Below are 13,842 nucleotides of genomic sequence, written 5' to 3'. Positions count from 1 at the left end.
TAGGGCAACAGATGCAACCTGCAACAGAAATTTCAAACACTGGAAAAACAAATCCTTTCTTTTTTACTGAAACACAGCATTTCTTTCTGGAAGAAGAAACAGACACCCTCTTTTGCAGAAGCCAAGATCTCCAAAGAGTTTATGTGGCCTGCTAGCCACTGAGATGTGAACTGCCAACAGAAACATTGTGCACTTATACCAATAACAAACAATGAGTTGCTGGAGGCAACAGCTATTACCATCACTTGAATAAAAGAAACTCTGGCAACTAACCATGTATCAAAATAGATTCTGAAATAAGAAAATGCCTTCTTTTCAGCACCTACTCAAATATCTTATTTTAGATTGTGCCAAAACTGAAGGGTAGCTGATATCCACATTAATTCTGACTGACAATTTTATGGGAAAATCTGGGAAGACCTCTCCCCCAAGATCATTCATATGGAGAACATGCTCCAGATTAGCTTAACTGGCTGCCAGATGTCACTCCTATTCCACTGCTAAATAGCTCCCCATGCACGTATCAGGCTTTAGTGGCCTTTAGTGTATTATGGCCTGGAAAGTTAGCATGGCAATTTCTAACTCAGTATGCAAGATATGTTCTTTGTTAGAAAGTGTTAAACACATTTTTATCTTTGCTTCTCGCAGAACCAAGGCTGTTGTCTGAAAGTGAACTACCGTGTCGTTAGTGCTGCTCAGGACATACACTGTCCTGTTATAAAATCAGAGTATTTCATCAGTAGATGGAGCTCAGAGGGAGAGCAATGTGGCTTTTTGATCCGTCAGTGTTATTATCTAAGGAGGAAAAAATATTTCTTACCTCCTAGCTGTTTCAATTTGTTGTGGGTGTTATTGAGAGGAAGGGAAAAAATGCTCAAAACAACTTTACAAAATAAATAGAGACATTGGAATTGGCCTGTGACTATAGGATGGCACAATCTTGAATGATTATTTCTGTAATGTGTTTACTCACACAATGCATTTTAAACATGCTGAGCAGTTTCCATTGACTGCTGATCTCAGACCATCAGAGTGTTTTTCCTCTGCTGCTTCCACAAATTCTGGTTCATGCTGCTGACATGTTTCAGAACTTTCCTTCATTGTCTGCCTCCATCCTGCTTGGAGCCTGAGGGTGTCTTTCTTCATAATCAGTCATTTTAGTTTCTGTGTGGCTTTGCTTTCTTCAAGGGCAGGTTCTCTGAGCCTTCCTTGACTTGAATGTTTAATTTACTCCGCTAGCAATCAGTTTCAATAATGTCATGCAAGAAAGGAAGCTATTCTTCAGGATTAGAAAAAGTGGCAGTATTTGGCTCTCATACTTTCGTTTTGGATGTGGGAATATGACTAGGTGAGTGTAGTGGTTTGCATAAAGTTGATGGGAAGACTATTTTCTCATATTCTCATTCTGAATGTAGGACTTTTTGTGTACATGTTTCTGCATATCTCTGAAGTGCCTTCTAGTAGAGTACAAGAGTGGAAGACCTAATATTCGAGGCAATGTTCTGTGTATGGCTGACAGAATTAGGGGTTGTATTCAGTACAGCTCAAACAGCAGAAATCTGGTTTTAATGTGATGAACACTGAAATTCAGTCATCAACAATCCTGTTGATGTGGGGTTTACATAGCTAGTGCGGAGAAGGACTGGCTTAGTGCCAGGTGTTCACCCAGGGGTTGGAAAGGATCTCCCTGCTCTCCCATTGCATCTCTCAAGGCCTTATCACTCCCTACCTCCACAACAAGGAAAAGTCAGTCAGGGACACCACAACTGGATCTTCTGGAACAAATTCCTGCTCAGCAATTCACTGATAAAGTCCTTTGATAGACTTTGTTAATATCTTCAATTTTTTTGTTAAAGACGGGGGAAAAAACCAGCTAATTAAATCCATTCAGTCTTGAAATACATAGGCCAGGCTCCTGCAAACCAAAAACTTTTAATTTAGGACACAAAACTGCTCATATGATATTGCAGGAGTCCCAAAGACTTGAAGTCCAAGAGCTTTCGACAAGAACTGAAAATGCAGAGAAACAGTAAATATTCTTCTTAGCCTTATCCTGCAGCTACAAGAAGGATGATGATGATCAGAAAAGGAGAATTCCCTTTCATTTACTGCTTCTTCACTCCATCTGTCATTATAAAAAGAGAAGAATTAAGGTAACTTTATTCTGTGCTTAAGGTTTTCTCTCCTGACCCTTTCACAGATGGGAGATTGGGAAATGGAGCACCTGCAGTCTTACCTGTGGGGTTGGATTGCAGACACGAGATGTCTTCTGTTCTCATCTACTATCAAGAGAGACTAACGAGACCGTGATTTTGGCAGATGATTTGTGCTACAAACCTAAGCCATCCCTCGTGCAAGCCTGTAATCGGTTTGACTGCCCACCCTCCTGGTATCCTACAGAATGGCAAGAGGTAAGAATGTATGTGTAATCGCATTCTATGACTGTTAAACATACTCATTACATGCGTTATCAATGCATCATTTTGCTTTAGCCCATCAAGAGGATTTATTAATCATTCCAATGAGCCATTAAAAAAACGGAACAAGTGTGCCTTTTTGCTCTTTAAAAAAAATGCATCAGTATTTTCAGAAGTAAATAATGACTAGAGCTACTTCTAATGTAAAGTTACTGGAAACTCTTAACAGCTGACTATAGATTCCAGACAAAAATATCTGGGGTATGGTGGTCAGCTGCAGTGAGTGGATTTGGGTTAGTAATGCCAATGTCTCTAGGAATACAAAGCTATAAGGATCAAGGAGGAGAGACTCTCTAAAACGTGTTGGGTATTACGTATATTCTCAGATATTAATTTTGTTTAGGACAAGAAACAGTCTTCATCCTTCAGAGTCACAAATGAGTGTTAGGCACGTTCCTTTGGGAGATGGATGCCTTATTACACTAACACTGAAAATTGCTGTCTACACAAGGGATCTGTACAAGGCTTTCCATCTTTGGAAAGCAATCTGAAATTAATTTTTTTGCTGCCAAATCGTGGCAAACGAAAACACTTGTGCAATCCAAAAGACTTAAAGATCCTTCTTGTTGGAGTACTGCACAGGAAGAAAGGATTCTGCCCTGTTGTCAAGAGTAAAGAAAAAATTTGCTGTGTGGTGGAGGTGCAAGCAAAAGGCCTGTTTAAATCTTCACATCTTCCGGGTACAGGGATTCATTCCATCCTGTGAGAAAAATATGAGCACTTGGCACAGTGCTTACGTATGCCTACCCAGTCTCCACCTATAAAATCTGCTCTTTACAGCCAGGGCGATGTTAATGTATTCACCTAAACAAGTTGATAAGTCTGGGAAGCTTTACTTCATGGGAGAGCTCTGGGTTTGGGCAGGCATCCCAGTAACAAAAATTTATGCCAGCCTGATGTTCTGTCAAAGCTAGATAACTACTCTATGATATTAGTCCTATGTTTATAACAATTCAGTGATATTTCATGTTTTAATTTGTCTACTGATATTCACATATGCATATTTGCTTAGTTGTACTTTTGAATATTTCTAGGCTATAGTCATGTATGACTGCTATATTTGTAAATAGCAAATAGTATTCTACTAGCACATAACATAGTAAAGTCAAACATTTCAAAGTTAGGATATGCTAGAAATGCCTGTGCTTGTTAAAATCCTATAATTGGCCATAGTCCCTACAGAAAGCAATTTGCTGTAAGTTTATTTGAACAGTCAGAAGAGACATACATTACAGCATGCTGAAGAACTGACTTTCTGCTAACAATGACCGTTAGCTATAGGCCACCCTAGAAAGGTACTGAAATGGTTTCTGCTAGAGCAATTTCCAAACAGATGTTTTTCAAGATTTGAACATACACGTGTATTTCCGCCTGTCTAAAGTAATGTTTTAGCCATTTTTTTATCTGCTCGTGGGCTCTCAAATATGCTGTCTTTTTGAAAGGTATAGCAGATCTTAGGAAGGAGGGAGCTTGATTAAGTATAAAGACTTTAACAAGCATATTAATCAGGAATCAAGGCACTCAGCTCACACTTTTTGTGTTAGCTGCTGCCTTTTCTGGCCTGGGCGGAGAGAGAGAACCTGTGCTGCAATTCATTGCTGCAACTTAATGAAGGTCACGTTATAGCTCTTCTGTGCTGACTTCCACAGGCTTTGCAGGCTGGCCAGCTGTGTACGTAGCTCCTCACTACATGGGCACTGAATATTTTCTGTGCTTACCTTTCACCAGGAGAAAACAGCACAAAAAATGTACTTCTCTACCTCATCTTCTGCCTCTGTTTAGATGGCTATAGTGGGAAGATTAAAAAAAAAAAAAAAAAAAAAAAGCCTAATCCATCAAAATGAATTTCCATTCTCTCATTTTTTAAAGTCAACTCTCTTCCTTCTTTGCACCACCAACTTCTGTAGAGTTATTTCGACCCTGTAGGAAAGCCAGGCCTCGTAGTTCCATCTCGCACAGGTTTCCCATGGATGACCTCCGTGTGAAAACCTGTACCATCAGGGCAGTGCGTTGCACATAGGGATTATAACAGCTGTTATCTCCTGGGATGTGTGAGGGAAAAGACCATTTGGACAGGATGTGAGTGGCTGAAGCTTCTCCTGCAGGTGAGCTCCAGCCATGCAGCAGAGCTGCCATGGAGCCCTCCAGCAGAAAAAATCCTGCAGGAGGATTTCTTTCTTTGCATCAAGGGACCCACAACACCTCCCCTCTCCTCAAATTCCTGAGAGGTTTCCCCACATATGAGGAGACAGAGGGCCCTTCGGGAAGGTGTTTTCCTCACCCTGAGGAAGGTCCTTTAAGGCATCACCAACACCAGAGGGTAACATCTGTTCTCCACACAGCCTGTTTGATGCCATTTCTTTGGTCTCATCTGTGGAGTTTGTTGTGCTCACACAACAAACAATAGTTTCAAGCAAGCAAACAAACAAAAGATTAAACTGCAATGAGCAATGTTTTCTTTTCTAAGGCCTTTTATGCTTTTTAAGGAAGGGTTGTCTGAATTAAAGCACCAGTGTTCCTGGCAGATAAACACACAGTAATTATCAGTGTTGTAACATTCCAAGCGATCTTTTAAATATCTCTTTACAGATTCAAGACTATTTATTTTTAAATAGTTCTGTTTCTTAGCTAAATCCATTAGGATGTTTATCTTATTTTCAGTAGTGTGCTTCTGGAGGAAAGTGGATATGAGCTTTCATTTTTACAAGGCCCTATAAATATCTACTCTGCAGACCTCAAATAGGAGAGATCTCTTAGTAAATCTTCATTCTTCTTTGTTTTATTACTGAATAAACATCATAATCTCAGCCCCAGTCTAAAGATAATTAGAACAATGGCTTGACCACAGAGTCAGCATGGGAAAACTGGTAACATTTTCAGATAATTTCCTAGCCATTTTTTCTCCATATTGTAAAAAGTCCTTTCTAAATCTCCAAGTGTCAGGCCTTAGAAAGCAACTGAAACATCTGTTGAGAGAAAAATGTTTACTCCCTTTGCAGATGTTTTATCTTACTGTAGAGCCATAGCAGAAAATTCATTTTTGAGATTAAGACCAAAATTTGTACTGCTGTAGTCCCACCACCTTAAGCAGAGAGCAGTGCAAAATTAAACCATCTGGGAGAGCGTAGAGGTAGGACAACCCCTTTCTCAACTGTCCCTGTAAGCAGGACTGACTGTAAAATGACATCCTTTCAAATATTCAGCTACTACTGCCACAAACCAGTAGTAGTTATGATGCTGAGCAACAGTTGCCTAGCCCTTTATTTTTCATTAATAACTGCCTTTTTTCCACAAGTTTGAGAGAGACCAGCTTCCCTGCCTCCCAAACAATGGAAATGGTAGTTTTGCCTGAATCCTGTGTATTGTATGCATGTGTGCAGATGCTCATAGGCATGTGCTGAGGCAGAGACAGCCTGCTTTCTCTCTCTGCTTTCAACAGTGACCATTAATTTTTGTGTTAATTATTGTTTACAGATTGTTGTATGAGCAGAACAGATACCAAAGCAATGGCTGCTGTGAGAGAGGCCAAAGCCACCATTCCACCAGCAGTTTAGGATGACATATGCCAGCACTTCTACCAAAGGAGAATATAGATGCTGCGGGAATCTCTTTCTTGCCCTTATAGCACGCACTCCCTTATATCTCCAGAAGTGTTGGAAATATATATGCCATCACACAATGGCCCTGGTTAAAGCTAGCCAGAGATATGATTAGCTTTAGTCTAGATTAGTTTTCCACTGTGGTTCACTATGCAGCCACACAAATGGTTACGTCAGCATATGGGAAAAGGCAACACAAAACCAGGAATGACCAGCTGGCAGAATTGGGCATATAGGTTGTCTTCTTTGGTGTTACTCTTGCCTCATGTTTGCTCAAGCTAATTGTTGAACTAGATATAATCAGGCAGCAACATGGAGAGATGCCACTCTGGAAGCTGCTACCCTGGCAAAACCCCAGATTCCCTGTAAAGGAATGTCAGGGGATATCAAGCTTGACTCCATTCAGAAGCTGTGGGGAGTAGAAGTATCAGGAGACACAGTTCAAACAACCACACTTTACCTACCTGGGTAGGTGAGGTGAAACCACACTGTGATACAAGCACCTTTCTCTGTTGTAACAGTGCTGTGAGATCTTTCCAAACAGCAGGGAGAGCACGTTATTTAGATAGGATATGTCTGAATGAGGATCTTCTAAAAACTACTATTTCATATTGCCTGTAAATACAAGCAGATGTTGCTGTCATTGATTACGCCCTTTCTTGGAAAAATGTGAGTGCTGGAAGCTTCCACTAGAGAAAAATCAGCAAAGACCCCAGGGAAGTGAAGGCTCCAGAGGTGAACCATAGGTACAGGCACAGCTCCAGTGCAGTAATCCAGGACTGTCCTAGAAGAGCATCTTTACTGCATTTGGCTCTCTCTGGCACTTAGCAATAGAGTTTGGTGTTGAGTAGCAAGTTATTCTTCACAGAACAAAGCTATGTAAGTGACTGAAGGGCAAGAAGCAAGAAAAGATCTGTTTTGTCTTAGTTTTTTATCTGGTAGTGATGGAAGGGCAGGGAGACTTCCTGGGATTTGATTGACTGACAGAAGGAACATGCTTTGTTGTATTCATACAGTACCTAACCCATTTTGGCTCTGGTATACAATGGAAGTCCTTAGGCAATCTTGAAATAATGCTTTTAATCATATTTTTGCTGATTTACTCTCTCCTCAGGAATGAATTGTCCTTGAATGAAAGGTTGATAAATGTTTTCTTTTGTTGAAAACTAAAGTATTGTTTTACTTGTTTAATTTTTTGGAAGCCTTTGAGCTTTGTAGCATTCTGAGTAAGTAGGACAAAAGCTATTTTTACTCATTAGAGAGAAAACCAAACTGAATATAAATATATCTTTCTGCACTTCCTTTGTCTTTCAAGGAAAATATATATCTGAAATAATCAGGCTGGCATTAAAATTTATGCAGCTCTCTCTATGCAAGAGAGCAGGGCCTTTCATGACTGTAAGATTTTCTAAAGCCGTCCCTTTTTAACTGCCTGAGTATAAGTTTTAATACTTCTTCATATGGTTTTCTGCTTCTCAGGCATAATTCCCATGTTGCAAGCTATAAGCAGCTCCTGGTCATGTCAGTGTAGTCAAGCTCCCCCTTCTTCTTTGCTATAAGAAGGGAGAAAAGGAGTTGAGCTGGTTAGACTGAGCAGAAGAACTGGGAACCCATTACCAGGCTCAGGACAAAGATCCTCATGAAAAAGGGCTGAGCAACCAAGTTTACAAAAAAGATTCAGGAAAGCTATTAAATCTGCTTGTTCAAAATTTCCTGCCCTGCTTGAGTAGAAAATGGATACAGAGGGATATTTACATTAAAGAGAAAGGGGGGGGGGGTGGTTTCTCTGGATATTAATCATCCCAATTTACTTTCACTCAAATAAACCTTCCTCAACTTTTGGAAATAGTGCACACTGCTGTCATGACAGCCATAAATATAAAAGAGCTGTATGGATATTTAATGGTTTATGATATTAATCTTATAAACCAATTACTGAGACTAACAGCAGATTGCAGCTGATATACAGCTGTCACATGAATAAAACATCAGAGAAATGCCATAATGCAAGAAGTCTTCAAGGACAGGAATTCTGGGCTGGACAGTTAAGTTTTGAGCTGCACTAGCAATAGACCTCATGCAGGTCAGAAATGACAAATGAGAAAATTACAAAAGGAAGAAAAAGCAAAGCAATAAACTGGGGAAATTTTTATTTATCACACTCTCAAATTTCCATTTGTTTTAGTTCAAGCTAACTATTTAGTTCATAGGTACTTTTATCTAATATGTATAATCAAATACTGGAAGTAAAGGTCTTGAATCATCTCTTGCTGGAGAAGACTTTCCTCTCTGGCACAGTCAGAGCTCAGGCAGAAACATTAGGATATAGATACTCCACATCATGTGCAAGTGTCTAATTTTCCAGTTGGTGGTTACAGGAAAGGACAACTTTTCCACCTCCATACTGCAATTCTGAGCCATTATTTCTGTGTTTTTTGTACAATCACCTGAAAAGAAGACATTTCAGAAATACTGAAGCAATTTTTCTAAATACTAGCAAAATAAGCTCTTTCCACTTTCCAAAATATTGACATTTTTAAAAGTAGTCTGCTTTGAAATCTCTGAATTTTTTTTACTATTTTCTATTTGGCCAAAACTGAGTATTGATTTCTACCCAAATTCACAAGTAATTTTTGCAGCAAGTTGCCATCGTGCAAGTGTGATGTAACATGGCTGACTCTTATCTCTCCCAGTGCTCACAGACATGTGGCAGTGGTGTCCAAAGGCGAGATACACTTTGTAAGCAGCGCCTGGCAGATGGAAGCTTGTTAGAGCTGCCAGAAACCTTCTGCCCCATGCCAAGGCCTGTTACCCAACAAGTCTGCAAAAACGAGGATTGCCCCAATGAATGGCTCCTCTCTGACTGGACACAGGTACGTTATTTGTATGCATGAGTATTGTGCTGGTTTTGGCAAGGAAATTCCTTGGTCACTTGTGATAAAGGAGCCAAATGAGCTCAGACTGCACAAAGCATGTAATACCCAGTTTCGTCCCATAATCTGTCCTTATCATCCTGGTAGGGGATGTGATCACAAGTAAAATGTTCTTCTTTGGAGATTGCATCCACAGATGTGGTTGAGCCATCCAGCCAAACCACTAAGACCTCCCCTCTGGCGTAAACACAAGTCATGCTCCAAACAATAAATCCCTGCCTCTGTCCATGCCTGTGCTTATGTTCATCCAAGGCATCAACAAAGAGTAATCTTTACTCCCGCAAGCTAAATGCTTTTTCTTCCCAAAGCCTGGCTGTTCTGATGTCAATAGTCTTTTCCTCTTGGGGCCACTCCAACCTTTCCCTATGGTGCAGAGAAGAGAAGGGAGGGATTCCTGCGGTCTGCTGTAGGCACATCATTACAAACACCAAGCCTATTTCATTCTAGGACACTGCTTTTGTGATGTTAGCTAGCTACCCCTTCCTTCAATTTAGGGATGGCAAAACAAACTGTCTCTGCTGAAGTCTCTTGCAATTCCCCAGGCTCCCTTTCTGGCCCTATATGGCTTAAGAAAAATTCCCTTTATATTTATGACTGTATAACTGAAAATATAATTTGACCTTTTAATGCCAGTAAGCACGAAAATCATTCCCCATCTTGCAATCTTTTCCACCGCTCTCCCCATTCTCTTTCATGGAAGGAGGTGGAAAATGTCTTAATTGTGAAAGAAACACCAGTCACCTCACAGAGATGTCCCACCTGCACCCTTCTTATGTTGATCTTTCTTGACATTTTACTCAAATAAGTGGATGTTCTTGTGAAGTCTGCTGCCAGGAGACATATAGTGATTCTGGCAGTGGTGATGGTAATTCTGTTTCCAATCTGTCCTTCTTCACAAGAAGTTGCTTCATGGTTTACGTTGACATCTGTACAACTCACATTTCTGTGTATTGGCACTTACTAAAATCAAATCTGACTTCACTCTCTCCGCCTCATTTCACTTGAAGGTTGCCCTTTTTTTGCTCTCCTTACCCTTACTGTGTTTTCTCCCCCTCACTTCATCTCCAATTCCTATTACAATGTGTGTGCACCCACATGTAACATAAGTGCAGGTGTATCTTTGTGCTACCAGGTTTACAGCACTCAACCCACTTTCCAGCACCTTTACAGACTGCTGCCTGGGTCCTGGTGCAATGGCATTGCCTGTATTCTCACCTTCTGTAGTGCTGTATACATAAATAGGAAATAAAATGGGCATGCTGAATTCCATTGAACAATGCCCACCTGTGCATCAAGCACCACAGTCTTGTATTAGAGGGTTTACACTCTTTTGTGAAAGCCATGTGTGGTAACTACCAGGCTGAGGTAACTCATTAGTATCTGAAATACTCATCCATTTATTATTTCTAATAGACCTGCAAGAGTAAAGCTCAAAGGTTAAGTTTAGGCCAGATTTTAGCAGAACAGGATGTATCTAAGAAGTGCAACTCAATGTGATCTGCTCTTGGCTATGACCAGGAGTTTTTCCAGCTAGCAGACACAGACATACAGAAACAAATCGCAAAGACAAGCTTTGTACTCTATCACAGTACCACTAAAAGAAGGGACACCATCTGAGAGGAAAAAAGTGCTAAAGGTTGTGGGAAGATTCACAGTCTCAAAGGACAGAAAATACCCGACATTCGCCTCCCTGGTGTGCCTGCACTGTTTGTAATTGAGTTACCAGGTGTTGCTTTATTTGATATTTGGAAAGCTGTAAGTGATCTGTACTATGGTAGGAGTATACAATGTGAATATGGGGAAGCGAGGGTATGTGTGACAAGGAGTACCCTTTTGCTTTTAATACGCTTTGTTCCTAATGTTTCTCATTCTGTTCTTAGTGTTCAGTGAGCTGTGGAGAGGGCACCCAGAGTCGAAACGCCCTTTGTAGAAAGATGCTGAAAACCGGAGGTTCTGCGATCATCAATTCCTCACTGTGCCCACCTTTGCCATTCTCATCCTTGATCAGGCCCTGTGCACTAGCCATCTGTGCAAGTAAGTGGCAAAGATGCTTGTGAGGGTCTGGGGAAAGAGGGCTTGGATGTCCATCACTAAGAAATCCATGCTGTCACCTGCTCCATAACCTTGTGCTAGTGTTTTTCTTGCAATGTGGCTGCTGTTGCTGAGTTTCTCTGTCTGTGAACAAGTGTGCTTTGTTTAGCAATAAGGCAAGTCAGTGGATGAGAGCTATAAATTTTACTCTTGGAGCTGGGTCTGAGCCAACATGCTGGAAGGGAGCTACTGGTTTCTGGAAGAAGTCTCAAAATTCTGCCCCAAATCTAGATCTATATTTCACAACTGGAATGTAGAGGCTCAGAGATACAGCATAGCAGCCTGAGGGCAGCTGCAAATAAACTCTCTGCTAGAACAGCTGCAGAGAAAATGGTTGGTAAGGAATTTTGCTGAAGATCATTTAAAAACATACTATTTCATTATGTCACGTAGAGCCCTATATGACCTTGGATTTCTAATGAGCCACGCAACATAAGTTAGAGGTATTTTGTGTTGGCATTTCATGCGTTTGTTGCTGCCCTTCACAAGAACAGCAGTCTCCCTGTATGCCCTTCCCTCACTTGCAGTAAGGCAGTAGGACATGCAAAAGTTCCAGTCAGCCTAGCTTCAGCTTAAAGCTAACTATGAACTCTGAAACTGCTAAATGTTTGGTATGTCAGGGAGAAAAGATCTGACATTGAGAACCAAAGCTGGGGCTTTGCATGGTATTTACTAGTGATATACCTATGCTGCTTTATTTAGTGCTTCATAACAAAGATTTCTGTCATAGAGATCTGAAGCTGGAAGGACACACTGAACTAGTGCACTTTAATAGTATTTACCATGTTTTTAAGCCTAGTCCAGGCAGTTTTGTTCTGTTCAACTTTACTCCCTGTGGTGTCAGCACTTTCACTCTTCCTTACCACTGTGAGCTGCAAGATCACGTTGCCTTTGAGGGTTTGGATGGTAAATGTTTGTCTTTTCAATGTATTTATTAAGCAACAATCTTCATTAAAATAGTCTAACAAGAAGAACTATATTTCCACTCAAGTTTTCTCCCTCCCATAAAGCTTTTGTCACTGGCTCTTTGGTCTCTGCGTATACCTTGGGTCGGACTACTTTTGCATTCCTAAAGTGTGCTTTGTTACTCCTCTTACCTTGATTGCTCCAACTTAATGTTCAGCAGTTGGTGGCCAATTTCTCCCATGACTGTCTAATGGGTCAAATGCTGCCAGCACCAAAGTAAACCACTTGTTTTGTTTAATGGTATCACATACTAATAGTATTAATCATATTTCAGGGCACAACAGGCCAGCTCATAAGCAAAGCCCCCATATTATGGCTGTAAAGAAAGTTTATATCCAGACAAGAAAGCAGAAGAAGCTACACTTTATTGTGGGTGGTTATGCCTACCTGCTGCCCAAAACCTCCGTTATTCTCCGATGCCCCACAAGAAGGTTCCGGAAATCAATGATCACTTGGGAGAAGGATGACAAGAGGCTCGTCAGCTCAGCTCACATCACCATTGCACCCTACGGGTACATGAAAATCCATCGTTTGAAGCCTTCAGACACTGGGACATACACCTGCACAGCAGGGCCAGCCCGGGAGCATTTTGTAATTAAACTAATTGGAAGCAACAAGAAGATCATTGCTGGGCAGCCACCTCCCAGTATTACAGAGGAAGAGGCCATGAGAAAGGCAAGCTTAAATGAAGCCTTGCGAACACAGGAGAAACGTATCAATGGGATTCTCTTCAATGGGAGCAAGGCTGAAAAGCGAGGGCATGTTTCTGACCTCAGCAGCTGGTATGATGATATTGTCTCAAGGGTGCTACAGCACAGGGGCTGGCCGGGGGAGAATCTGGAGACCTGGGAACCTCAGGAGTCCACAGAGAGAAACACATCCTCAGAGGAGGACCAGAGCCGGGAGTATAGCCTGCCATTTACTATGGTCACAGAACAGAAACGCTTGGATGACATCATAAGGAACTTGTCTCAACAGCCTGAGGAGCTCAAAGATGTCTACACTGAGCAGCTTGTGCAGCTGGCTCACGAGGTTTTCAAGAGCCACTTGGAGCACCAGGAATCTGTCCTCAAAGCATCAAGGCGAGGAGTAGATTCAACCTCGGTGGAGTACCCTCTCCACAGACACGTTTCTGGACTTACCAGCTCCCTGAGGACATCATCTGAAGCATTTCTTCCCACCTCTGTAGACCAGGCAAATGGCTTGCGCAGACCTCGTCAAAAGCCTGCCATCCTCCGAAAGATTTCAGCAGCACAACAGCTTTCTGCTTCAGAGGTTGTTACCCATCTGGGACAGACAGTGGTCCTAGCCAGTGGCACACTCAGCGTGCTGCTTCACTGCGAAGCAGTAGGAAACCCAAAGCCCACTATCAGCTGGGCTAAGAATGGAGAGGAGGTGAAATACAATGATAGGTAAAATATATTATGTAACTTTTAAGAAAATAATTGCTATTTTGACTCTTCAGTTTCCATGTTTTATTGCCTGTCAATCCCACGGACAAAACCATAAAATAACCTTAAACCTCAGGGGCCATTACAAACAGTGTTCCCTGTATATGTTCTGATAGAAGCTGGAAACTGTGGAACCATACTTCATAGCTGTTTGCAGCTATGGTGTCATCTCAACACACTGTTCTCTAAACATTAGTCTTCTGATGTGAGTTGGTGCATCCATGCCTGTTCAAACTCCAGTGTGCTGGCCCCAGTTGTAGTCTGAGAACTTGAGTAACAAAATGCTTTTATCAGTGTACCACAGAAATGATGCTGGGTTTCCCTT

The 13,842-nt window shown here is 41.4% G+C and overlaps 1 protein-coding gene across 3 annotated transcripts in view; it reads left to right on the top strand.

Moving 5' to 3' along the window:
- ADAMTSL1 (ADAMTS like 1) overlaps positions 1 to 13,842 on the top strand; it is a 206,526-nt gene that overhangs the window by 144,279 nt on the left and 48,405 nt on the right. For 2 of the 3 annotated variants that reach the window (XM_075741112.1, XM_075741114.1), the window contains exons 16-19: positions 2,201 to 2,411; positions 8,770 to 8,949; positions 10,890 to 11,043; positions 12,341 to 13,478. In XM_075741112.1, coding sequence (XP_075597227.1) covers positions 2,201 to 2,411; positions 8,770 to 8,949; positions 10,890 to 11,043; positions 12,341 to 13,478 — 1,683 coding nt within the window. The remainder of the gene's footprint in view (positions 1 to 2,200; positions 2,412 to 8,769; positions 8,950 to 10,889; positions 11,044 to 12,340; positions 13,479 to 13,842) is intronic. The other variant, XM_075741113.1, reaches the window with a different exon arrangement.

The sequence above is a fragment of the Balearica regulorum genome, chromosome Z (assembly GCF_011004875.1).
Source record: "Balearica regulorum gibbericeps isolate bBalReg1 chromosome Z, bBalReg1.pri, whole genome shotgun sequence".
NCBI lineage: Eukaryota > Metazoa > Chordata > Aves > Gruiformes > Gruidae > Balearica > Balearica regulorum.
This window is presented reverse-complemented; position numbering and strand designations above follow the sequence as displayed.